Source organism: Helianthus annuus, chromosome 1 (assembly GCF_002127325.2).
Source record: "Helianthus annuus cultivar XRQ/B chromosome 1, HanXRQr2.0-SUNRISE, whole genome shotgun sequence".
Taxonomy (NCBI): Eukaryota; Viridiplantae; Streptophyta; class Magnoliopsida; order Asterales; family Asteraceae; genus Helianthus; species Helianthus annuus.
This window is the reverse complement of record NC_035433.2, coordinates 56,394,745-56,421,039: the sequence shown is the minus strand read 5'-3', so window position 1 is coordinate 56,421,039 and position 26,295 is coordinate 56,394,745. Positions and strand designations below refer to the sequence as shown.

Genomic DNA, 26,295 nt, shown 5'->3' with positions numbered 1-26,295 from the left:
GACATATGTAGCGCTATAGGATTAACGACCCGCCCGTAAACTTGAGGTTATGTCTTGAGCATATTGCGTTTTCTTGGTTTGATATGTTAGACACATGCCATATTTAATGTTATCTTGAATCATATGCTTGCCATGAGGAATTGTTCACACTTTTTATCTTACGCTATGTACGTACCAAACTTGTATACTCGCCTTTGCTTTTGCATTGAATTGTATTTTTAAACATGTTACAGGTTGATGATGATGAAATGAAAACGGATAGCAAAGATGCCTAGATACTCACTTAGACGTTTAGGTTTAAAGTGTTGTATCAATTTTGTTTATGTTATGTTGAACAATGTTGTTATTTGCTTTTCTTGTAATGTTTTGACAATTTATTTTGGAAATGAAATTTGGATTATTAAATTATTGTCACAAATAGCGTTATGATGTCTCGAGCAATCTTCACACTTCGTCTCATCCCGATGTTTCCGCCATTGGTTGGGGTGTGACACGTGGTACCGGTATCGAACCGAACGGATACCAGTACTGAAAATAGCGATACCGAAATTTATCAAAATTGGGTACCGGTATGGTACGGTATTTGAAGGTAAAATTCGGCATTTTCACGGTACCGTACCGAACCGGTACCGATACCGAAAGTACCAATACCGAAAATGCTAAAAAGTGGGTACCGGTACCGAAAAAATTTGGTACGGGAAATTCGGTTCCGATACCCAATACCAAATGCTTATTCCTAATGTAGACCCACTTTTTAATGGGTCGTGTTTTGGTTGACTCATATTTTAGATGGGTTGTGTTCGCTCTTAAGCTTGACCTGTTTAAAAAACATGACGTGTCAGTTGACTCAAAACCTATTTTTTTCGTGTCACTTTGGAAGAACACCACTGTGTACACTCCTTGATACAACTGGCTAGAAGCCCTTTGGTAGATTTCATTACTTGTATGTAATATTTGTACCATCGTGATATTTTTGACAAAATATGCAGACAACTAGATTTTAGGTTTTCATATCTAATCTATTTAATAAATGAGTCTTGTTTGGGTTGATTTGTGTATTTAAATGAGTCATGTACGTTTAGTTTGGTTGATGTGTTAACATGTTGAGTTAAAGCATGTTGACCGTAAACATCTTGAGTTAAATATGTAAGTCCGATTTTTTTTCAACCATCGGCCAACATCTTGAGTTAAACATGTCAGTTCGCTTTTTTTTCAACAACCAACCTTTAAGCATGTTTATAACTTACCACAATCCGTTTAACTCATGTAGATACATGGGTTAAACAATTCGTGTTCTAATTTAGCGAATTTAAATGTGTGAAAGTTACGAACTTATGATTGATATTTTGGCAAAATAAATAAGTTGTGTTTAGGCTTAGCAGGCTAATCCGTTGGCCCGACATAAACGACAAACATGTAATGCTTTCTCTAAGAAAGAGCAAATTGCCATCTTAAAGTCAAGGCCAAAGAAGACATGAAAAATGGGTAAATTTACCACATTAGGTTAAAAAACCTTTAAATGTAAAATTTATGTCTGGGTTGAGTAGCTTTGCTTAGGTTAGATTTTCAATCTAGATTGTTGCCTGGACAAAAATAGCTTTGCTTAGGTTATATTGACACTCGAAAATACGATTTGGGCCGTAAAGAGTCCTAGGCACATGAACATAAGACCATCTTGTTTTCCTTCAATAACAATGTTACAGCAAGGCCATGTGTAGTCATAAAGCCCTTTTCGGGGCGTTATGCGACATGTGGCATGCCACATCACCGCAGGGCTTTATGGGACGTTATGCAATTTGAGGCCGTAGTCATAAAGCCCCTGTGTAATCATTACTCATTTTTTAATTTTTATTTTTTTAATTCATTTGTAACTTTTTAAAAATAAAATTCATTTCATTAAATAAAAAAAAGTACAATAAAATAAAAAAACATTAAACTAGAAAAAAAAACATTATACTAGAAAAAAAAAACATTAAACTAGCATAAAAAAAATTACACAATCAAAGGTTATATTTTTTTTTCAATCCGCTCCTTTTGTGCCAACGCCATTTTCAAAGCTTTTCCCGTTAAGTGGTCATGCGGTTTCGAGTAGAACTCAAAGTCGTGAGCCCATTGTCTATCCCGCATAATCTCCGTAACTTCGCGGTTCTCCTCCAAACGTTTATTACCGAGTTCGTGTATGTCTTGAAGTCGCTTGTTTATCTCCGAAAATGCGTTACTCATATCCGTTCCCATAGACATCGACGACGACTCGGGTTTTTTCGCCCGGCTTTTTCTTCCGGGCGGTCTTGGTAGCTCCTCCACCGGCTCGTCATCCGGAATATCCTCCTTCAAGTCGGTGTTTCGAGCGTCGGAGGTTGGCGTTTCGGGTTCACCCGACTCGTTTGTTTTGGACCTCTTTGATGGCCGTGTATTTCCCGAACGACCACTCGGAGTAGATACGGTGGCCCATTTGGGGCTGTGGCGAAGGATTTGCCAACACCTCATGTACGGGAAATGGCCATTAGCCTCCGTATACTCGACCAATGCCTGTTGCGTAATGTCTTCATCGCTACTTCCACTTTTCCATCCGGAATACAAGCGTTGGTACACGGTTTGAAAGTTTGTGCATTTCTTGTTTATATCGGTCCACTTCCCCGATATAGAGTCCGGTAGGCGGTATTCCTCTCCTCTACCCATGAGATCAAAAAAAAGTTCTCGTATTCGGTTCCAAAATACGGTTTTACTTTGATTGTTTGCTAAAAAAAAACAAAATAAAATGTTAGTGCAAAATTTAAAAAAATAAAAACTGAAAATAAGTAAAAAACAGAAAATAAATTTACAACAGAAAATAAAAAAAAAACAGAAAATAAATAAAAAACAGAAAATAAAACAAAACAGAAAATAAATAAAAAACAGAAAATAAATATAAAACAGAAAATAAAAAAAAAACAGAAAATAAATTAAAAAACAGAAAATAAATTTAAAAACAGAAAAAAAACATACATATGACCGGGTCCTCCGAAACATCGATGAAAGCGCGGGTTAACGCATACTCCTCTTCGGGCTCCCACGTTATCACATTTTTTTTCGCTCGGGTGTTGGTTTCCACTTTCTTTTTATGTGCCCGTTTTGCTTTTCCTTTTCCTTTTTGCGTCTCCGGCTGCGTATCCGGTACCTCGGGTTGCGTCTCCGGAACAACATCGGGTTCGCGTAGTGGGGAGCCGAAAGCTTGAGCCGACCCAAACGCTTGAGACGACCCCATCCCATCCGTGTTTTGATTTGGGTTCCACCCGTAGAGATTAGGGTCCCATGATAGCGGTTGGTTCAAAAGATTCATGAACCGGGGACTTTGTTGATTGTAATCGAGAAAACCGGAGCCGAAAGGGTTGGGTCTAGTGGGAACCGGCGCCACGGGGCGAGTAGGATTACCACTTTGGTTTGGGTCCGCACTTGATCGGGGAGTAATGAAGCCACGGTTGAATGGATGCATTGTATAAAATATCAAGAATTTTAAAAAAATATGGAAGAGATGAGAATGTTTGAGTGTGCGTGGTAAAAAAATAGGAGAGGAGAATGATTTAAAGGAAAGTTTGAAAAATAAATTGAATTTTTTTTTATTAAAATGACCGTTACAAACGGTCAAAAAAATCAAATCATCGTTCAAAACGCCGCGATATTTATCGCGCTTTCAAAATTTTTTGGGCATAGCGCCCTTTGTTTTGGTGTGCAAGGCGCCATCACGGCGCTATGGGGCTTGAAAGCGCCCCACTACGTATGCTCTTAGAGTGTAAGGGGCACTCACCTAAGAGGTGAGTCCCCTCTCTTACGCCCAACCAACCAACTAGTGCCACGTCAACTCTCCTCTTAAACTCCCCTAACACCCCATTTTGATGGCGGCACTCCCCTCTTAGGGGAGTTGTTTTTTTTTTTTTTTTTGGTAAAATTATGCATGTTTATAAATTAAAAAAATATTAATAAAAATAAAAATAAAATAAAAAACATTTCATTAAATAAAAAAAATACATTCAAACTAGCAAAATAAAAATCACATTCATACTAGAAAATAAAAATTACATTAAAACTAGAAAATTAAAATTTTAGAAATCGAATGGCCACCCGTACTTGTTAGCGATTTCGCGCTTTCGGGCGAGGATGAACGGCAACATACTTGGCGGAGCATCGTCGTGCGGCTTGAGGAATGTTTTCATATCTCGATCATAATTGTAGTTTTTCATCGTCTCGCGTTGTTCCGATATGAGCTCGCGAGGCTCCGACTCTCTTTTTTTCCTCAATTCGATCGCCTCCAATTCTACCGCTTGCTTCGCTTCTTTCATGGCGGTGTACTCTTTGAATTGTGCCGCCAACTCGGCCGAGCTTCCCTCGGACGATGTAGCTTGACACTTGTCTCGCCGTTGTGGTCTTTGTGGCGAGGGGTCTTCGTTCATATCCGGTATCGAAGGGTCCACCTCAACGGGTTTTCTTTTATGTGCCGAACCTTCACCTTCCTCACCCAACAATGGGACTTGGGCCCATTTCTCGTGTCTTCGAACGACCTCCCATGCCTCGACATGTTGAAAACCGTTCGGAAATTTATCTTTAAATTCTTTTAACGCGACTTTCATCACGTCGAGATCCTTACATCCGCTTCCTCGTGTGCGATCCTACATATTATAAAATAATAAAAATAAAATAATAAGTGTTAAAAAAAATAAGTGTTAAAAAATATGAACTTAGAAAAAAAAATTAAAAATATACAATGTTAAAAAAAATATAATTTTTACCGCTTGTTGGTATAGGCCGTTGAAAATGTGTGAGAAATGTGTGAGGTTGATATGGTTTGAGTATAAAAAAAATGGAGTGAATGAGATGGTTATTTATATATGTTTTAAAAAAGTGAATTTTTTTTTTTTTAAAAATCCGACCGTTGCCACATGACCGTTCCTCAATCGTGCACAAACAGCGGTGACTCCACACCGATCGAACCCCCCGATTCGGGTCCCCACGTTGATAGCGGCGGTGTTCCCGATCGGGGACAAGGGTCACCGAACCCCCTTTCCGCGAACGCCTCGTACACCCTTACAGCATTCAAAAGATAAAAGAGAACAGGATGGGCTACTGGCACGTGTCTATAGGTTTAGGGTTTGTTTGAAGAAAAGTGATAATTAGCCGTTTGGTGTTATGATGATGATGTTGCTGTTTGTGACAGGGAAACGTCAAGCTCATTGGTCAATATCACATTTTTCTCTTGAATTGTCCCATCAATTTTGCAATATTTGGAATCCCACAAGACTCCATCAAAGTCCTTTGTAGGACATGCAGCACTACTTTGTGTGTATCCATATTATATTGTACCAACAACCAACCTTCATATTTGTTTTTGTATTGAACAAGTACATGCCCCGTAAGCGTTGCGGGGCGATAGCCGAATAATTTTCAACCAATTAAAAAAGACCATTTTAATTTTACTAGAGAAAAAAAAAAAAACAAAAACGATGATAAGACCGTAATTTTGAGCTCAGGTGAAAACTGTAATTTTTCAGGACTAATGAGCCAGTGTTAGGCAACACCTTGACACGAAAAAAATAAAATCGAGTAAACCAATTAAAACAAAAAACCTTTATAGTTTTGGTAAAAAAAACTAAAACGATGGAAAGAACGTAATTTTTAACTGAGGGTCAAATCATAATTTTAATTCAGGGATAAATCGTAAACTAAATGGACCAACGGGCGAGTGCCAGGAAGTTGCCGGCACGACTGTGATTTTGCACTGGGGGCAAACTTGTAATGTCACCAGGAAGGCAAAATATTAATTTAAGTTGAAGGCAAAATCGTAACCTGGCTGTGAGGATAAAAAACTAATGGCGAAAGTATCAATTTATACGGGGCAAAATCGTAATTTTTAGCCGATGGGAAAATTAGAATTTTTAGCCGGGAGTAAAAGCGTAAATTTATTTTTAAGCGTGGGCAAAAGCATAACTTTGAACTGATGGCAAAATCGTATATTTAAGGGAAAAAAAACTAATGGCAAAAGTGTAAACTGAAACGGGTCAAATTCGTAATTTTACCGGGGGCAAAATTGAAATATTTAGCTGGGAGCATAAGCGTAAATTTATTTTTAAGCGGGGGCGAAAACATAATTTTTAAATGATGGCAAAATCGTAATTTTAAAGATGATAAAAGCGTAAATTTCTTGGGCGAATAGGAGAGTGCCAGGCAGCTGCCTGGCACTATTATGGCTGCCGCCTTTTTTGTCCAATTGTAGTAGTTGTAAATGTTCTTTTACCATGACTACATAACCTACTTTTATCTATTTTTATTTGCTTTTTATATAGTTATCTCAAAAGTATGGTGATCATAATTCGTTTTGAATTCGAAAAATTCAAAATTCGATTAGTAAGAATTTATATTCGATTCAATTCGATTCCAATAAACCGAATACGAATCAAATACGAATTTATAATTATAAACTCGATTCGAATCGAAATTCGAATTGAAGTTATACATATTTATTTATAATTTTTATGTATAATGCATATATAATTTTTATTGGGCTATAGTATAAATTAATCTTTAAATTTATTTTACGATTAAATTACCACATTACCAAACCAAGTACTAAGCTCGTAACTTAAATGAATTTATTAGATATTTTAACTAAATTTGAATCAAAACAAATTTGTTCTGAATTACCTGAGTTCGATTCGAATATTTAATCGAATCAGAATCGAGTTGGCTGGTTCCTAATCAATTTGGAATCGGATACAAATTCAAGCAAAAATTATTATTTTTTTTAAAAAATCGATTCGAACAATTCGAAAATTTGATAATCGATTCGATGAACACCTTTACTCAAAAGTGTTAAGACCATGGGGTGTGGTTCCCCTTCCCCCATGGCCACATCACCTCCACCTCATCTCCATATCGTCACCTTCTTCTTCCCCTTCCTCTTGCCCCAACCCTAGAAAATGGTTTCCCCATCCATCTCCATCCAATCAAAGCTAGAGAGAGAGAGAGAATGAAGTGAGAGAGAGCAAGCTTCGAGACGAACGAGGATTATTTTCCGATTTCACCGATCAAAGGACAGGGGTGTTCCCGTCAGGGGTGGACCTCCACATCAGCCTAGCCTCCTTATGTGTTTCTCCGATACACACCCCTCCGTCTAATATTGCTTACGATTTTATTAAGTGTGTTATTAGTTCTACTCTTTGTGACATCAAACTACTTATTTATATTGAAGGAAACTTCACACAAGTTTTTCAAGTATTAAACTAAAATCACTATAACTTTTTTTTTCTTTTAAAGTTACTTAACTGTTCTAATTTTATATATTTTATGTATTTCTTTTATACATGTTTAAATTATTTCAAACTAAGTGAGAAAAATGAAACATATATATGAATTTTGATTACTAATAAGTAATAATTAATAATGATATTTTTTTTCTATTTAATTTGAAATAGGAGGTAATAGCAAATAAATTTTTTTTACAAAATAATAATCAAGTTTCATAATTTTTCAATTTAATTAAATTAAACAGGAAAAAATTTTAATAAACGCCAAAATTTATAAAAACCTACACATGATTGGAACAACTAATACAAATTGAGTGACTTTAGAGGTAAAATGAAAGCCAAACAAACTTACAGTGACTTCAGTGGTATATTTAGGAAACTTAGTTACTTTTGTGTAATATTAATCCTTAACTGTCAATTCTAGATTTACCAACATGTTACACAAACCAATTTTAGATTGTCACAATTGTTAATTAAATATAGAGTTTTAAATTCCAATGAGTTAGCGTCTAAAAAATAGAAGTGAAGGTAGGCTCGATTCTTGAAGGCATAATGATGTTTGATACTTTAATGACCAAATTGAGGACTTGGGGTTGGGGGTGGGTGGGTTGAGGAAGAAGTATGGTGAGGTAGCATGACTGTACCTCAAGGTAGGGGTGTGTACGGTTCGGTTCGGTTCGGTTATTAGCATTATCCGTAACCGTAACCGAAGTCATCGGTTAATCGGTTCGGTTAATTCGTCGGTTTTCGATTCGGTTCGGTTAATTTTCGGTTAATAACCAATCCAAACAAGAGTTAATTTTTTTTGCTTAAAAATACATGTAATGGAGGTATAAATACATGAAATAGATGTATAAATACATGAAATGGATGTATAAATAAATGAAATGGAGGTATAAATGCATGAATAGATGTTCAAATACATAAAATGGAGGTATAAATAAATGAAATGAAGGTATATATAAATGAAATGAAGGCATAAGTAAATGAAATAAAGGTATTATTACATGAAATGAAAGTATAAAACATGAATACATGAAATAGATGTATAAAAGCTAGAAATATATAAAACAATAAATGATTCGGTTCGGTTCGGTTAATTTCGGTTAACCGATGGTAAAAAAAATATCCGTTAACCGACTTTCGGTTAATTCGGTTTCGGTTAATTTCGGTTCGGTTTTGTCGGTTTTCGGTTAACGGTTCGGTTATTGCACACCTCTAGCTCAAGGGAACTCCACCCCATGTGACATCATAAAATGTTGAAAGCGGGATGTTGGTCTGGGAAGGCCATACCATTGGCCGAGGAAAACAACGGAGGAAGAAAAGTAGAAGTGGGGTAAGGCTTCGGTACCTGGATGAGACCTGAGATTACACCCAACGCCCCAATGGTCTAAATGTGGGATAAGGTGCTAAATATGGACCGTTGTCTTTTTTTTTTTTTTTTTTTTTTTTTTTTTTTTTTTTTACGAGAGTTATGTGGTATTGAGCTAAATTTAAGTATACAAATTCGGTTCCTCAGGTTCAACCGAAATACCTTTCTTGGAATAGAAAACTAAATACCTATTCGGTTTCAGTTGAAGACTAAGGGTGTGCGGAGCGGGATGCGGCAAACACCGCCGCCGAGGTTTTGCCGACGCGGCGAAGGTGTGCGGGGATGGCTTGCCGATGCGGGGAAGGTGATTGAGAGAGGGAGAGGGTATTGTGGGTGGGGTCCATTCCTATCTCAACCAATCACAACTTTTCCTTTTGTTTTAAATGGTTTACCACTTCACCAAGTGTCTAAACCATTGCCAACACTTTTCACCAAAATTTAAACACTTTTGACTGATTGACATGGCGCGCTCTGATTGGTCGGTTTTTTAGTTTGCCACTCCAAAATGTTTAACCACTCCTTACACCATAAAAGAAAGCCACATATGTAAATTAAGTTTAAGTTTTAAGAGGGTTCGGTTTGATTCAGTTATTTATTTAATGATTTATAACTAAATATCTAACGCCACTAAAGTTTAGGAGCTAGACTACATACCATGATTCTTTGACTAGTAAGTAGTAACTCAACTAGTTAAAGTTTTTTAACTTTTTTTTCCGATCTTTTATCAAAAAGAAAGATAAACTTCCAGTTCATCGACAGTTACCGGTTATCACGCTCATTCTCTCTCTCTCTCTACAAATGTACAAATGAGGTTAACCTCCTTTGATCTTTATCAAAGCACCACAACATATCTGCCGACATCACAAATTCACAACTGCCCTTGCCAGAAATGAAATAAGGATCTACCGGAGCTTTCTAGCTTCCTCTCTCTCTCTCTCTCTCTCTCTCTCTCTCTCTCTCTCCTTCTCTCTATCATCAAGTGTGTTTGTGTGTTCTGCTGGTAGTGTGTGTGAGGGTTTTGATTTGCATGTTTTCTCCAACGGATGATCTGGTGAATAGTGAGTGATGTATGTATTTTGGAAGAAAGATCGATGACAATGTTTATAGTCTTCTTAAAGACATCGAAGGTTTGTAGTTTTGTACACAATTATTGTTCTAATCAGAGATCTTGTCGTGATGCATGCACGTTTAATTTTTATAGTTTTTTTTATTATTAAATATTAATGATTTATAGAATGTCATATTGACAGTATTTTTTATAATTGCACTTCGGATTCACTAAACAATTACGTGTAGGTGTCGGCATTGTTACTTGTTAACAATATATACAACCTTTCATTTTATTTGTACAAACAAAAGGAAATAAATATTAAAGAATTAGAAACATATGTATGTTGATGGGGTTTCCTTTATCAGAAGATTGAGTGTATACATTTGAAGGGATCTATGTGTAAACTGGGTCTCATATGAAATGTAGAAGTACATGTGATTTGAGCTTACATTGTCACAGGATATGAGTAATTGATGCTCACTCACTACAAGAAAGGGACACCTTTAGCGACGACAGGTGTCGCCGGTATTGGTCCAATTTGTCGCCGCTATTGACCTTTACCGGCGACCTGTCGTCGCTAAAGGGTCGCCGGTATTGATAGGCCGCTATTGGCCACCTGTCGTCGCTAAAGGTGGCGTCGCCGGTATTGCTTTTGAACCTTAGCGGCGACAGTTGTCGTCGCTAAAAGGTCGCCGGTATTGGTCTTCGTCGCTAAAGAATGCATGTCAATAGCGGCGACACGTGTCGCCGCTAAAAGTCTTTTTTTTAATACAGCTGCTGTATTTACAGCACCCAGCCATTTTTTCGGCCGAAAAAACAGAACCTTCCTATTTCAAACAACGCAAACATACGCCACGAACATATACTAAAGGTAATATAATTAAAACAACGCAAACATACGCAAACTACGTTTTAGTCGTACAATATAATCCTACAACGTTTAATTAAATCAAAATCATACATTAAAACAAGTCAATCTTCCTCGGATTCTCTATCGTATAAGTCGTCAGAATCGTAGTCATTTGACTTTCCTTTTCCTTTCCCTTGTGAAGCAAGATAGTTGTTAAGTTGGCTCAAAAATGACGGAGTTTGGAACAAGCTGTTAACAAAATCCTACAATAATAGATATCAAAACGTATATTAGCATATTAATTAACGCTACCAACATATATTTAACAAGGAAACATGCGTTCGTTTGTCATTTTATAAATTATAAATTGCGTAGTTTACCTCGGAAAAGGGTTCTTGCGTCCGAGCTTGCGAAGACGACATGTTTGAGGACGTGTTGGAAGAAGGTTTAGGCCCCATCCCGCGGTACCATCCTCGCCGCTCTCCCAACGCTTCTTGATACGGGGCAATTGGAGGACCATCACCGCTCCATTCATATGTGGCATGTTGTATGTTCCGATGTATTTTACGAAGATGATGATTAAATATATATGTGTATATATATATATATTTGTTATAGAAAATAATACTTAAAAGAAATACTTACGTAATTTTGTTCAGCAACCGGATCAACCCAATTCCCTTGATTGTCCGTGTGGGTTTTAGCATACGTAGGTACCCAATCCAAATTCTGTTTAACATTACACTTAGATTAGACATTAAATAAACAAAAGCTTACACACACGCACACATACATAAAACATTACATTTTTATAGGCGGTGCTACCGTACGAAGATGTCCCCCCACGGTATGGGAATTGTTGTTTCTCGCGTACTTGCTTACAGGCCTTGCTTTTTTTAATATATTTTTCTTGCCGGAAACCTTCGATGGTTCTCAACCAGTTTTTATAGGGCATATCCACGGGATGGTATGCCCTTGCCCTCTCAAGATCATCGTAACCTCCCTGGCTATCAAATAATTGTCTAGCTTCATACTTGCGGTCAGAGTACCGCTTCATAAGCACAGTCCTCATACCACCCTTCAAGTTTTTCGCCTCATAATCACGTTCCACTTCATCAAGATTGAAATTTTCCTACAAATTAAATAAAAAAGTTAAAATATCATATATAAATTAGATTTGCATGTGCTATAAAATTTTATGCATATAACTTATTTACCCGTAAGTGGTTCATGACGGCATCCTTGTAATGTTGTTCAACATTATCCCATCCAATTTTATCAAACGGGACGGTCCGCCACATATACAGGCCGGCCTCCCTTGAAAACATGTCTCTTGATTTACCAACAGGGGTAAACGTGACCTGTCGATCAAACGTAAGCGACACAGGCCCCCCCCGCTTTTACTAGACGTCGTAGTTTCTCGTTTTTAGCTTTCCCCCTAACCTTCTTTGGGGGAACCGCTGCAATTAAAACAAAAATAATTAGAAACAACATTTATAATATATAAAATATAAGGACTACAAAATAATTTAGTAAAAGACTTACCGTCTGTCTTGTGTGTGCCACGAATCCCACCAGGAGGAAGCGGTGGATCACCGGCACCGTCACCCCCATGTCCCCAGGGGGCCACATCCGCCATCAAATAAATGAATATCAGCAATACCGAAAACATAATCCCTATAAAGTTACAAATGTTACATCATGTGTATCTAATAGAAATTAAGGGAAAGTACAACAAGTGTAACTCAAATTCAAATAAATATTTCAAACAAGTGTTTATCAATTACAAATCAATATAAATTACAATAACTTTTCTTTTAGTCAGACTCCACATAATCGGGATCATCCTCATCACAATCAGCCTCGACCTCATCACAATCAGCCTCGACCTCATCACAATCAGCCGTTGGGGGATCAACTTCAATTGAAGGCTCACCCGCAGTAACATTTTTTTCAAACCTACACATTTGCATCCTTACACACACATTTGCATACTTTATACAAACATACATACTAACATACACATTTTTCACCAACATACTAACATACACCTACATACATACATTCATTCATACACTTACATACCCACATACATGCTTACATACACCTACATACACAAATACATAGACTTTCATATACTCATTTTCTCCAAAGACACCTACATTATACATTTGACATACAAACATTCATCCTTACATACACATTTGCATACTTTATACAAACATACATACTAACATACACAATTTTCACCAACATATTAACATACACCTACATACATACATTCATTCATACACTTAGATACCCACATACATGCTTACATACACCTACATACACAAATGCATAGACTTTCATATACTCATTTTTTTCAAATACACCTACATTATACATTTGACATACAAACATTCATCCTTACATACACATTTGCATACTTTATACAAACATACATACTAACATACACATTTTTCACCAACATACTAACATACACCTACATACAATTATACAACTTAAACTAAAAATTATACAATTTACATACTAACAATTATACAAACATACATACTAACATACACAATTTACATACCTAAACTAAAAATTATACAATTTCTAAACTTTAAAAAAAAAAAAAAAAAAACTAACCGGTTTTTCAGGTTTCAAGTAGACTAAGACCGCTGAGACGAGGTGGTGCCGGAGAAGTGAAGGTGGTGACCGGAGAAGAGATGGTGGTGATCCGAATTTTCTTCCACAAACACAAAAATACACAAAAAAGAGCAAAAATTAAAGCCTATAACATGTATGTAACAAATGTAGAGAAGAAATGTAACATAAAACAAGTTAAACTAACCGATTGGGCAAAAATTCGAGTGTCTCCGGCGGTGGAAGCAAGAGTTTTGGGGGGAAAAGTGAAGAGGAGAGAGGGAAAGGCGCTGATAAAGGTCTGTTACGTTTTCACTTTTACCGGCGACAGCCTGTCGCCGGTATTGATTACCTGTCGCCGCTATTAGGTTAACCAGGATAAGATTTGTGTGGCTAGGATTTAATGTGGGACACACACTTTTAGCGGAGACAGCTGTCGCCGCTAATGACCTACTTTTCGTCGCCGATATTGCCTTTTAAATCCCCAACCGTTAGATCAGGATTTTGATCAACGGCTGGGGTTTGGTCTCAGGGTCTGTGACACGGATCGACCAATAGCGGCGACATTAGACCTGTCGCCGCTAATGGTGTCGCCACTAATGGCCTCCCATTCTTGTAGTGACTGTATTTGAATGGTTAATTTTCTATCTTTGTCAATACTCTTTTATTTAGTTACTAGAAATAAAGGGCATCTAATGTAGCCCCCATTGGCATTTATATTGGTTCCTTTATATTTATGTGAGTAGATTCTTTATATTATATAGAGTGGTTATGAGTGAGGATAGAGAAAATGGCATTGTTTATCAGTATAAATTTAGAGAAAATATTGTTTATTCTATATAAATTTTTAATATTTTTTTAAATGGTTGTGAGTGAAGGAGAAAGAAAAGATAATTATAAAAGTACAAAAATATTAATTAACTGAAAAAGAGAGAAAAATATTTATTTTTAAAATAATTATAGAGACTAAGATATAGTGTAAAGGTGTAAATCTATATCTATATATACTTAAAAATTTAGTTATATCAACTATTTTACAACCTTCATTATGAGCCTCTTAAATACATTTGTGTACAAGATTGTAATTTTACCATATTTACAAGTTACGAATCACCATGTACAAGGATGTGTAAGCTATTTAATCCAAAATTTTAAGACACCAAGGGGTAATATCGGTAATTTGCCATCTTCTTCTAGAACCCTAATAGTAATAGTAAAGACACGCCGCTTCACTTCATCTTCCCCCTAAGACCACCTGTAGTGGGACGTGGTTTTTAAAAAAAATGAAAAAAAAAAACGCCTAAAAACGCCCCCAACCCATTACATGGGGCGTTTTGGGGCATTATTTTTGAAAAAAAATTTGTTTAGCGTTTTTAAAACAACGCTCAAGATCCGGCCAACCATGTTGACTAGCCAATGGGTTTGGGGCACTTGTAGTTTCCTTTTTTTTTAACCTCAAAAATAATTGTTTAATAATTGGAAGGGGCATTATTTGGGCATTATTCCCACTACGCCACTTTTGCAATAACACCCCATGCTGACTGGACTGCCACGTGTCGAATAATGCCCCATGGTGGGGGCATTATTTTGCTAAACCACTACACATGGTCTAACCCCTCCAATCCCATAAAATCCACCACACCCTACATAGCTTCTCTGAAACACCCTAATTCCCAATAAACTCATTTCCATTTCATCTCCATCTTCAATTAACGAATCAAAATCCAGTGCGATTTCATCGGAGATCGAGGTGGTGACGATTAGTGTCCAGTTTTACCAGATCAACCAACGGGTGCAGAGCCATCAAGAACAGGCTATTCACAAAAATCCATGGAGAAACAAACGAATGTGAGGAATGAAGTTCGATTTTTATCCATCAAGGTAGGTTTTGCTGAAGCCGGATCATCACATGCTGTTCCCAGAGTTGAACTACAAGTTTAGGTATTTTACTTTGAGACGGGACCCATGTGACAATAAATTAAAATTGATATGCGATATATGTAAAATTGTTGTCTTTTTTGTATCAGTTCTGATTCTTGAATGTGTAACTTGAAATGATTGCTTCACCATCATCTTCAATCGTTGGTTTCCACAGAAAACGACTGATGGATTCTAGGCGACGACGATGAACACCTGGCGGCGATGGTGGATCGATTTAGTGACGAACTTGGTTGTGGTGGTGAATGGAAACAACAGTGGATTGAACACCGACGGTGACGGCGAAATAGGATTTCCACGGGTATTTTGGTGACTGAAATAAGATCACTTCGTCTCTCATCTGTTCCTATTTATGATTTTAAGTTCTTTAGAATTGATCTTAAGGTTTTATATGTAGGATTATGTTTCTTGATTGAATGATGAAAATAGTTTGTTGAAGGAAAAACTTGATGCAGCAAATAACTAATTTGGATCTAAGGTAGGCTTAACGTTATGTAGTTCTTTGATTTCTTTTATTTTGTTACTTTTTTATGGGTTTCGAGTGTGTACAAAATACTAGGTAGTCTGGGGGTTATAAACGTATTGCAGGTATTATCATAGTTGTGTGTAAAGAACACTTTTTCATTTTTGTTAATCTGGGTGATTAGATAATTCGGATGGTGTTGCCTGGTTTTTGTTATAAAAAATGAATTTGAAGATGATGATGGTAGTATAAGTATGGAACTTATATACTTTTCGGTTATTCGGAACCATTCTAAGATACTTTTTACATTAAAAGTTCCAAATTACGTTCCTCATGACCAGCTTTTATCTATGTTGGGTTGTTTAATGACTGGTCGATCCAGAGTTTTATGCATTTAAATGGATCACACTTATATTGACCCAAGAATTTATTTTTGCGGACATTCTTCACATCTGTGACACACTATTAAGTTACCCAGGAGGTCCTCATGTATGTTAGTGCACTGTTTTTACATTGAAAGGGTGAAAAAAATGATATGGGTTTTAAAAACCCCCCATCGCTTCAAAAGGCGCAGTGTTTACATACAGCGCAGCTGAGGTCTACTTTTTGGCAAACATTTTACTAGACGGGGCAATCTTTGACCCAAAGCCTTCCAAGTGGGTCACTTTGGGTTGCTTTTTAAATTATATGGGTTGGTTTGGGTAAGATATTTTCACTCAATGGGTCAAAATGGGTCAATTAAAATTCCATCTCATATACTTTCGGGTCAAAACGGGTCGACAACTTCAAAGAAATGGATCAATGTGGGTTGGTGTCTTAAAGAAACGGGACAAGTTTCGGATCGAAACGGGTTAGGTTTAGATTTAGTTTCGGGCGGCCGGGACGGGTTTTGGATCAGAACGTAGTTGGTTCAGATCGGATTTACATCTTATGTGTGATATTTTTGCTCGTATAGGTCGAGAAAGCTGGTGGAGAGAAGTGGAAATATTTAAGTGCAGTTGTAAGTAAAATATGGTTTCGATCTTTCTTAGTTTCATACATATGCCATACTTTTTAACTTCTGTGATTCAATCAAGTAGTTGTGTAGTAATCCTATCAATAATTAAATATGTTTTTATCACCCAGTTTGTTTTAAAGTATTGGCTTATGATCACAAGGACATGCTCGAACAGTTCTCATGTCTATGCTGCAAACCCAATGGTTGGTGCAGTTGAATTAAGCATTATAAACGGGCCGGCCTGGTATACGGAACCATTTCGGGTTGTGTGATTCTGGTTTCGCATAGCGCTAATAATATAAATTTACTTTTTTAACATATAAAAAGCTATGGAAGCTTAGTATTAATCATTCTAAAGTTGGACGTCTCTCCATTTGTCGTCTGACCAGGTTGGGCAAGGTAACGAGTCAAAACATCTTACTTCTTTTATGGGATGGTTTTGGTCGTGCTTATCTAAAAAACATTTACCGTCCAAATATTATTTAACCGGCTAAGGTTTTACTCGATTGTTTATTTTTGCAGATAATGATAAAGAGTTACGCAAATCACAAGCTGAGATCAAAACACTCTGGTTATCTCAACAACTGAGAGAAAAAGCTATTGAGGAGGAATATGTATGTTCAGCTGTTCACCAACGAATTTGGTTAGATAAAGTTGGGGGGGGGGGTTTGCATAGTGCTGGAGCGATCTCGCTCATCAACTTATGTATGATGTTATAATTTTTTTTCAAGATGTATGATATATAACATGAAATACCGGGAATATGTATCAGGTTCTTTGTGGTACTCAAAAGACGCAAAAACCTCAACTTATGTATGTTTTTTTTATTGTTTGGGATATAATGGTAAATTAATCCTGGCCCTATAGTTAAAATCTAGATTTCTTTTTCATCTTTAACCTTTTGACCCTTTCTCTACCCACTATTACTTACAGTTCTTTATTTCTTTAATACTAGCCTTTATTTCTTTCAGTAATTGTGTTTTAATACTGACACTTATCGACTCCTTATAAGAATGGGTAAAGCTCTTCTTTTTGATATTTTTGATGAGGTTTCAATATAGGTAAAGCTTTTCTTGAAATCATACGAGTGGAGGGATAACGGCAACACAGATCATCAATCAACCAATAAAAAACCCCTTTTTTGTTATTCAAATCACCCACAACACTGCAAATTCAACAACTTTTTCAAATCTTCTTGATTGATTCACACTATGAGCAATTTCAAGACTCTAAAGATCACCACTTTAACAACAATATCAAGAAACAGAGATATTCAGGTGCTGTCAATTTGAATTTTTTAGAGTTTAATTACTTTAAGATCTTATTAGTGGCTGCCCCATATGCTTTTATCTTCTTTTTATGTAATTATTATTATTATTATTATTATTATTATTATTATTATTATTATTATTATTATTATTATTATTATTATTATTATTATTATTGTTGTTGTTGTTGTTCTAGATCCCTATCGATTTGTTTGATTAATTCTTCATATGGGTGTTTGTAAATTGCATTGTTTTATTGTGCCTCTTTGAATATCCCTGTCATTTAATATCATTCATTAGGATATGATTAATTTGTAGACAGTTGAACAGTCTTTGGTTATGCTATAAGATTGCCGCCTTTGTTATGTTTGTAGGTTCATAGTTTCCCTTCCTCCACTATTGCCATGGCCAACCCCTTTAGTTTGCAAACGTCCGACGGTGGTACAAGCAGTCATATGTGTTTTGGTCAAAAATTACCGAAGCAATTTAGTGATCAAATTAGTTAAGTGAGGTAGTGTGCTAGAAATGTGTGTCGAAAATATTCAAGTTAAGTTAGTTACTAAAACAGTTTCAGGATACGGCTCAGGATATAGAGCTGTATCTATGATCAAACAATGAGCAAAAAATGTAAAGGGTGACACAGGATGTACGAGGAAAGCCCTTGATCAATCTAGATCGCCGGCACAAAACCTCGGGAGCTGACAATCGTAGCTGCCTTGTTCTTCAATTACTTCAAATATCAGGATACAGTGCAGGATGTGGTGCGGATCAACTAGGTGTTACAAGGTAATTCGAATACAAGCGTTTGCAGTGAGCTAGAAAGCAAAAGTGTTCGAAAGTGTGTGTGTGAGTTGCGTGCCTTAATCTGATCCGCCCCCATCTATTTATAGTAAAAGAAATGCAACAAACTATCCTAAATAACCGGGATCCGGCGAATATTCCCCACTCGAACGTTGTAGACCTGGTCTTTCGGGTTCAACGTCTCTCACATAACAGATACGCCCGAGTCTCAAGGAGAAGAAGTCCATCTGACCGTTAGTAACCCACAGCATCTAACCTGCACGTGGTTAATTTAGTTAATCCCAGAATATCGCCCAGGATGTTAGCAATATCCTAATCCAGTATCCTGATCACAAGCAAAAAACCAAAAGCAGGATATTAGTCAGGATATGTACGCTCAGAAAATGACCCATAACAATTGTCCCCAAATATATCTGTTGGTATACCAATCCAACGGATATATTTTAAAAATTCTATCTCGTAAATCAAGGCAATTAAATCGAGACGACGGTCAAGATCACATCATAACTTCCAACGCGCTTTTAATTCGATGGAGATCTACAGTGCTCCTATATCTTCTCTCTTTTTGTTTGAAAAGCAGTCATCTCCATCGAAGTCTCCAGGTAATTCCCAACTTCTCATTCATCTTCTATCAATCTTTCCTTCTTTATCTGCAATGGCCACCAGAACTTGTTCCTAAACCGGTGAATCATCCGAGGTCTTCATTCAGCAGAATCTTCTCAAAAATCCCGAGAAGGAAGTCTGTGCCTTTGATAACGCAGACATTGCGGCTTTGAGAGCCTCCGGTGCTTTCCCTGATAACGTGGTCTTTAGACCGTTCGATCGATCAATTCGATCGGATGTTTCTTCTACTGATTGGGTCTGTTTCCCAGCATACCCTTTCTCGCTAGGTCTTCGACACCCTTTTCCCGAATTTATGATGCAATTCTTCCGGACCACCGGTATCTCCTTTGCTCAGACTATGCCCATGGTCTGGAGGGTATTAATCGTACTCAACCAAATCAAAAATCTTCACTGTCCCGACCTTTGTATCGAAGATCTGCCAATCACTTACCGTCTTCGATCTCATGGTTCTAGCCGGTTTTTGTTTTTTCGACTTCCAACAAACCCCTTATTCTTAAAGCCACCAAAAACGAAGACGGATGGCAACGCAAGTTCTTCTTCGTCAAACGAGACTCCATTGATGAGGGTGCTAGCCTTCCGGTGGAGTGGTTAACCACCGGTAGGACCATGAATGTTCCCATGTACCTTTAGACTTCTGTCTTTTGCTAATATCCTCCTTTTTGATCCTTTTGCAGTAAATTTCAAGGAAGTAGCTCACCCTACTGCGGAATCAGAGAAAAGAATCAAAATTGTCTACCTATTACTTGCAAGTGACAGGAGTTTTACCACACATATCCCGAGTTCCAGTCAATACTCATCATCTGAAATGTCTGGTAAGGATTACTTTAAAGATAATTAATTAGCACAATATAATATAATGAAGGGTAATAAAGATGTAAGACTTTTCCCTTTGCGCAGCTCCAGCCAAGATCCCTGAAGTCTTTGACCTCGACGAGCTGGATAGTTATTCTGATCAGGTTCAAATCAAGAAGGAACCTAGTCCTAAGGCCACGGCCTCATCCAAACCCAGCAGTTCCAAGGCCATCGTCATTCCCAAACCTTCACCAGCTACCAGGCCTCGGAGTTCAAGCTCCCGTAAAAGGAAAGAGCCCGATTCTCCCGTCATCTCTGATACATTCCTGTTTTGGTCAAAAATTACCTAAGCAATTAAGTGATCAAATTAGTTTTGTGAGGTAGTGTGCTAGTTTGCCTTAAAAAATTAGTTACGTGAGATTGTAGTTTAACAATCATAATTAAAAAATGGTTCAATAAGCGTAAAGGAATCTTGGTCATGCCTCTTCTTAGTTTAAATTTGTTTGGTTATCATAATTTGTTTTCATAAGAGCATTCATTGAGCATTCACAATGAAGACGTTAAAAATATCTGAAAGAGTTTAGTTATATTATAAGGAATAGTTGTTAGTGTTTTTGAGTGGTTGTGAATGTAGAAAACAGAAAATATATGAGAATGCTATTGTTCATCTGTAAATTAGTGGAGAAAAACATTGTTCATTCTATATAAATTGTTTAATATTTTTAGAAAAGGTTGTGAATGAAGTAGAGAAAAAAGGTAATGATAAAGGTATAAAAAAATTATTTAATTGAAAAGAAAAAAGAAAAATAGTTGTTATCAGTGTAAATGGATGGATACGAGTAAATAAGTCATTGTGAACGCTCTAAGACCACCCGTAGTGGGGCGGTTTTTAAAAAAAAAATTCAAAAAAAACGCTAAAAAACGCCGCACCCCCATTACATGGGGCGTTGTTTGGCGTGGTTTTTGAAAAAAAATTGCTTTGGCGTTTTATATAAAACGCTTTGGACATGTTGACCGGCCAATCAAAATCCCCCAACGGCTAGTTAACGGCTATTTCTTTATTTTATTTTTTTAAACCTTTTACCTATATATATATATATATATATATATATATATATATATATATATATATATATATAAACTCATTCAAAATTAACCAAAACTCTCTCAAAAACACTACCATTTTATAAAAAACTTGATGGATTCCCCTAGTTCTTCATCCATGGTAATTTTTTACTACAAAGAGTTTTTTTGCGGATGGCGATGATTCCACCGATGAGGAGGTTGAGCAAGAGGTGGTTACGAGTGCTTGTCAACTAGCGGTGAGATATGTGAAGCATTGTCGTCGCCCCCAACCAGAAAAAAATAAAAGAGGTTATATTGAACGAGACCGACGCGCGGCACACGATCGTTTGATGAAAGATTATTTTGATGAGGCGCCGATATTTTCGAACCAAATGTTTAGGCGTCGTTTCCGAATGAGTAAGCGTTTGTTTCTACGCATAGTCGACGACTTGGAAACCAACTACGATTATTTTAAACAAAAAGCGGATGCGAGAGGGGCACTTGGATTTACCGGTATCCAAAAGTGTACGTTGGCGTTACGAATCCTTGCTTATGGAAACACAACCGACATCAACGACGAGTATCTAAAAATGGGCGAAAAAACAACACGAGACACCTTGGAGCATTTTTGTCGCGGTACAATTCCTATACTTTACTATAATGTTTACAATTTTTTTTTTGAAGCTTATCTTTGTGTACGTTTTTTATAAAGGTATTATTGATGTGTATGGTGCGCGTTATCTTAGAACGCCCACATGGGACGACCTTCAAAAGATCTACGAGGTACATTCGGCGGAGCATGGTTTGCCTGGTATGATCGGGAGCATAGATTGGATGCATTGGCGTTGGGATAACTGCCCGACCGCATGGCGAGGCCAACACACACGCGGTGACTGATGTACTGAAAAGTACATATGTTTATAGTGTATATTTTGGTCAGTTTTCAGTTGTTTAGAGTCTAGTTTAGGTTAGAACTTCGATACTGCTGACGTTAAGCTTTGATTTCAGGTCCCGTAGCTTAAAGTGATGAAAAATGAGTAAAACCGAGCAGTTTGGAAGAAAACCGGGATTCGTACGCGCGTCGGAGAAGCTGGAATTCGAAGCTGAATAAAAAAATAATAAAAATCAAACAAGGAGGCGCCGCGTGACGCGACACCCCCTTGGCGTCACGCGAGGGCCTGGTCTCCGGGAAAAGTGTTGTTCAAGCTAGGGTTTTGAAGATTGATTTCCAAGAAAACTTAAGACAATTCTAATTACGAATCAAGAAACCCTAGGACGAATTTCGGAGGTGATTTTGAGTATTCTGGAGTGCTTTAGCTTGCGGGAATCAATCGGTTGAAGCTTGGATCGTGAAAGTGAAGATTGTTCGGGTTTTATCTCCCGGTGTTCTTTAATTTCGTGTTTTCGATACTTTCCGATGAATTCTTGTTTTGAACTTGTTTTGTCTATTTTGAACATCATGTTTCTTGGCTAAACCTTAGATACTACCTAGATTTGATGATGGTTTAATTTATGTTTGGATCTTTTAACGGTTTTTATTGAATTGATTATGGATTGATCTTTGAAAGTAAAGTGTTCTAGATTTTCTGATTTGGTGCGTGTGCATATTTACTTGTGATTGTGGATTGTTTATTGTTTCAGATAGATTTTGGTGGATGTCTTTCACATAATAGATCTGTGTTGATTATTTGCATCCTTGCGGGTTCGGGTGATCTTTGGGTAAATCGGCCGATAGCCTTAGAAACAGTAATTAAAATACAATTAGAAATAAATATTCTGCTTAACTTGTCGCTGAGAGGCTCGAGTTAGTTATTAGGTCGCGGTGCAGTATATAGCTAAATTAGATTTTGAGAGAAGTCGACGTTAGTTCCCTAATTGCATTTGTGTCTAGTAAACCAAGTCAGAACCTAGAATTGCCTTAGATTGTCGCGCTAAGAGGTAGATAGTCGTATTAGGGCACTTTTAGAGTCGTTAGAGGACTGAGAGGAAGTCTAACAGTCGGTATTCATAACAGCCTTGTAGGGTTTCCTAGGTTTCTTCCTGAGAAGGGTCGGGAAGTCTTAGCATTCGAATACCTTAAGGTTTAGTATTTTACGATCCCGGCTCCATACAACAATAAAACCGTTAGAAGTCCATTCATAGTTAAACTGGATTCAAGTCTAGGTAGTCCTTAATCTCATCTGAATTAAAACCCTAGTCTTCGTTTGTGTCTTAGTTTAATTTCATTTTAATTGCAATTTTAGGATTTTAGTAACCCCCCCCCCCTAAAACACAACAATTGTTTAGTCATGTCAGTGTCTAGTCTAAATAGAGTCGTTAACGTAATTCAATAGAGTCTTTGTGGGTTCGACATCCAGACTTACTTTTCTGTGCTAGAGTCGACCGGTACACTTGCCGGTGAGTAGTTTAGTCAGGTTAAAGAGTCTAGATTTTTATTACTTGAGTCTTAATTTAGGGTAATTTTAGTTTATTTAGTTGAACTACTTTTTCCACATCAAGTTTTTTGCGCCGTTGCCGGGGACTCTTGGCAATTGCGTTAACTGCTTAATTTGGATTTCAACTGATATCGTTACGTGCTTTTTGTGTGTTTGTGAGTCGTAGGAGTCCAAGTAATTTTAGTGTCTTTTTCGTATTTCTTTGAGTCTTTTGTTGGAGTTGACTTACTTGTTTTATTCTTGGTTTTGCAGTTCATGCCCCACACGCGTTCGCAGGGACCAGTGAAGCCGCCAATTGACAAGTCTTCCTTCTCCACACCAAACCCTCAGGTTCGAAAACCCCCAACTTCATCTTCAGCCCTTTCTGACTCTACCCTTCCGTCTAAACCACCGAACTACGACTTCACCCCGAAGTCATCACCCCACAATTCCCCACCACCCTCCCGTCACCCTAGTCCACCACCAGTTCACCAAATGGCCGATAACCAAACTATCCACCAGCGTTCCACCGCGGGTTTTACCGCAAACTCACCCATCACCCTTCCTGAAATCACCAATGATAAGTCTTGGCAAATTCCTTCATACATCATGACTGCCATTAACAACTCTTGTCAGTTTCATGGTCGTGATGATGAGGACGCGCCAGCACATATCAACCGTCTCACCCGTCTGTGTAGCACCTTCGACATCGAAGGTGTTAATCTTGATGCCCGCTATCTCCAAGTCTTCCCCTTTTCGCTTGCTGGCCGCGCAGCCACATGGCTCGACTCGCAGCCAGCAGGTACTTACACTACTTGGGCTGGACTTAGAGATGCATTCCTTGCTAAGTATTTTCCACCTGCGAAGGCCTCTCGCCTTCGAGATCAGATCCATTCCTTTAGAATGGAGCCTGACGAACCTTGTCACTTCGCTTGGGAGAGGTTTCAAACTTTACTCTCGCGTTGTTCCCAACATGGACTGTCGGATTGGGCCTTAGTAGAAAAATTTTATAATGGTCTTACCCCTGAGTGCAAAGCCGGATTCGACACATCCGCAGGAGGCCACCTAATGGGAAAGAAAACTGTGGCTGACTGCAACGACCTCTTTGAGAGTTTCGCTCATGCTGATATAGATCATAGTGCTACCGGCAGGAATTCCAATCCTGTGATTACTTCCTCATCTTCTCGAGGAGTGAACCAAGTCGTTTCAGACTCAAAGGTAATATCTCAGCTTGACTATATCACCAAAGAGTTGCTAGAAATTAAGAAGAAGGTAGATAGATGCGAGGTTTGTAGAGGTGGACATGACACCATAGATTGCCCAACCCTTACCCTAGAGCAGGTCGAGTATATAGCAGGTCAAAATAGGGGTCCAACTAACCCGTTCAACAATAGTAACTCTAATTGGCGTGCTAACAATTATCGCTCCTCAGGTAACCCCCTGGTTTTCCATCAGGTCAATATCAAAGCAGGGGGCCAGGTTTTTATTCTAGTGGGGGGTCGGGTCAAACAGGTCCATTTGCTAGTTCAGGTTCAGGGGGGCAGTTCAGAGGTGAGGTGTCAAACCAAGAGGTTCAACCTAAGAGTGAGGGGTCAGGTGGTAGTTTGTCTAGGATAGAGGACCTTCTTTCCCAATTATTGGTTAAGGATCAGGCTACCCAACGTACCTTAGAGGACCATGCTACGCTCCTAAAGAATAATCATTCAAGTTTCTTAGACCTTCAAAGGCAAGTTGGGGATATTGCACGCCAGTTGCAAGAACGACCTCCCGGTCAATTTTGGGCAACACAAGGCCCAACCCATCTGGCTCTTTGAAGGCAATTTCGACCCGTAGTGGTAGGACTTTAGGAGAGATAGTGAGACCCGAGAGTGTTGAGATAGAAGATGAGGAGCCCGTAGATGAAGAGATTGAAATGGAGGCGCCTGGTAAAGTGCAACCTAGGTTAATCCCAGCAAGTACCGCACACACCGGGGCGCCTTCGAGTGAGAAGAGTGTAGGAAAGAGACCCGTTCAAGTTGTTCCATCACCCACTGTTGATATTTCCCGTGCTCCGTTTCCTTCTCGCCTTAAAAATCAAACTTATTCCAAAGAGTACGGGAAATTTTTAGAGATCTTTAAGCAGCTTAGGATCAACCTCCCTTTCATAGAAGCTCTCCAATCAATGCCCAAATATGCAAAATTCCTAAAAGACCTTCTAAAACGCAAGGATAGGTTAGGAGAGGTTTCTAACATTCCCCTTAGTGGGGGATGTTCCGCCGTAGTGTTGAACAAGGTCCCGGAAAAATTGACGGATCCGGGCCTTTTTACCATCCCGTGCTTGTTTGGGAGTGATACCGAGTGTAGGGCCCTAGCCGATCTAGGAGTGAGTATAAACTTAATGCCATATTCCATGTACGAGAGGTTAGGTCTAGGAGAGTTGTCCCCTACACGCATGTCTTTGTCTCTAGCCGATAGATCCGTTAAGTATCCACGTGGCATTATCGAAAACCTTTTAGTCAAAGTGGTTAAGTTCGTCTTCCCCGTAGACTTTGTCGTTCTTGATATGGAAGCCGACGAAAAAGTTCCTATCATTCTAGGACGGCCATTCTTGTGTACCGCCAAGGCCATCATTGATGTCTTTGACGGGAAAATCACACTTCAAGTCGGTGAGGAGAGGGTCACTTTCGAGATAGCACGCTCCATGGAACACCCTAGTGGTTCCGATGACCTTAGTAGTCCTTGTCATTCGGTCTATTTCATAGAGTCTTTCTTATCT

General features: G+C 38.0%; 2 protein-coding genes across 2 annotated transcripts; both read right to left on the bottom strand.

Moving 5' to 3' along the window:
- Positions 1-2,007: 2,007 nt before the first annotated feature.
- Positions 2,008-3,472, bottom strand: LOC110887708. Its single transcript, XM_022135281.1, has 2 exons — positions 2,986-3,472; positions 2,008-2,738 (listed from the first exon to the last, which is right to left on the bottom strand). Exons 1-2 carry the CDS (start codon positions 3,470-3,472, stop codon positions 2,008-2,010), a joined length of 1,218 nt encoding a protein of 405 aa, XP_021990973.1.
- Positions 3,473-11,159: 7,687 nt separating this feature from the next.
- On the bottom strand, positions 11,160-12,514 carry LOC118490200. Its single transcript, XM_035987580.1, has 6 exons — positions 12,403-12,514; positions 12,093-12,224; positions 11,991-12,007; positions 11,765-11,944; positions 11,353-11,679; positions 11,160-11,276 (listed from the first exon to the last, which is right to left on the bottom strand). Exons 1-6 carry the CDS (start codon positions 12,512-12,514, stop codon positions 11,160-11,162), a joined length of 885 nt encoding a protein of 294 aa, XP_035843473.1.
- Between the last annotated feature and the right edge of the window lie 13,781 nt (positions 12,515-26,295).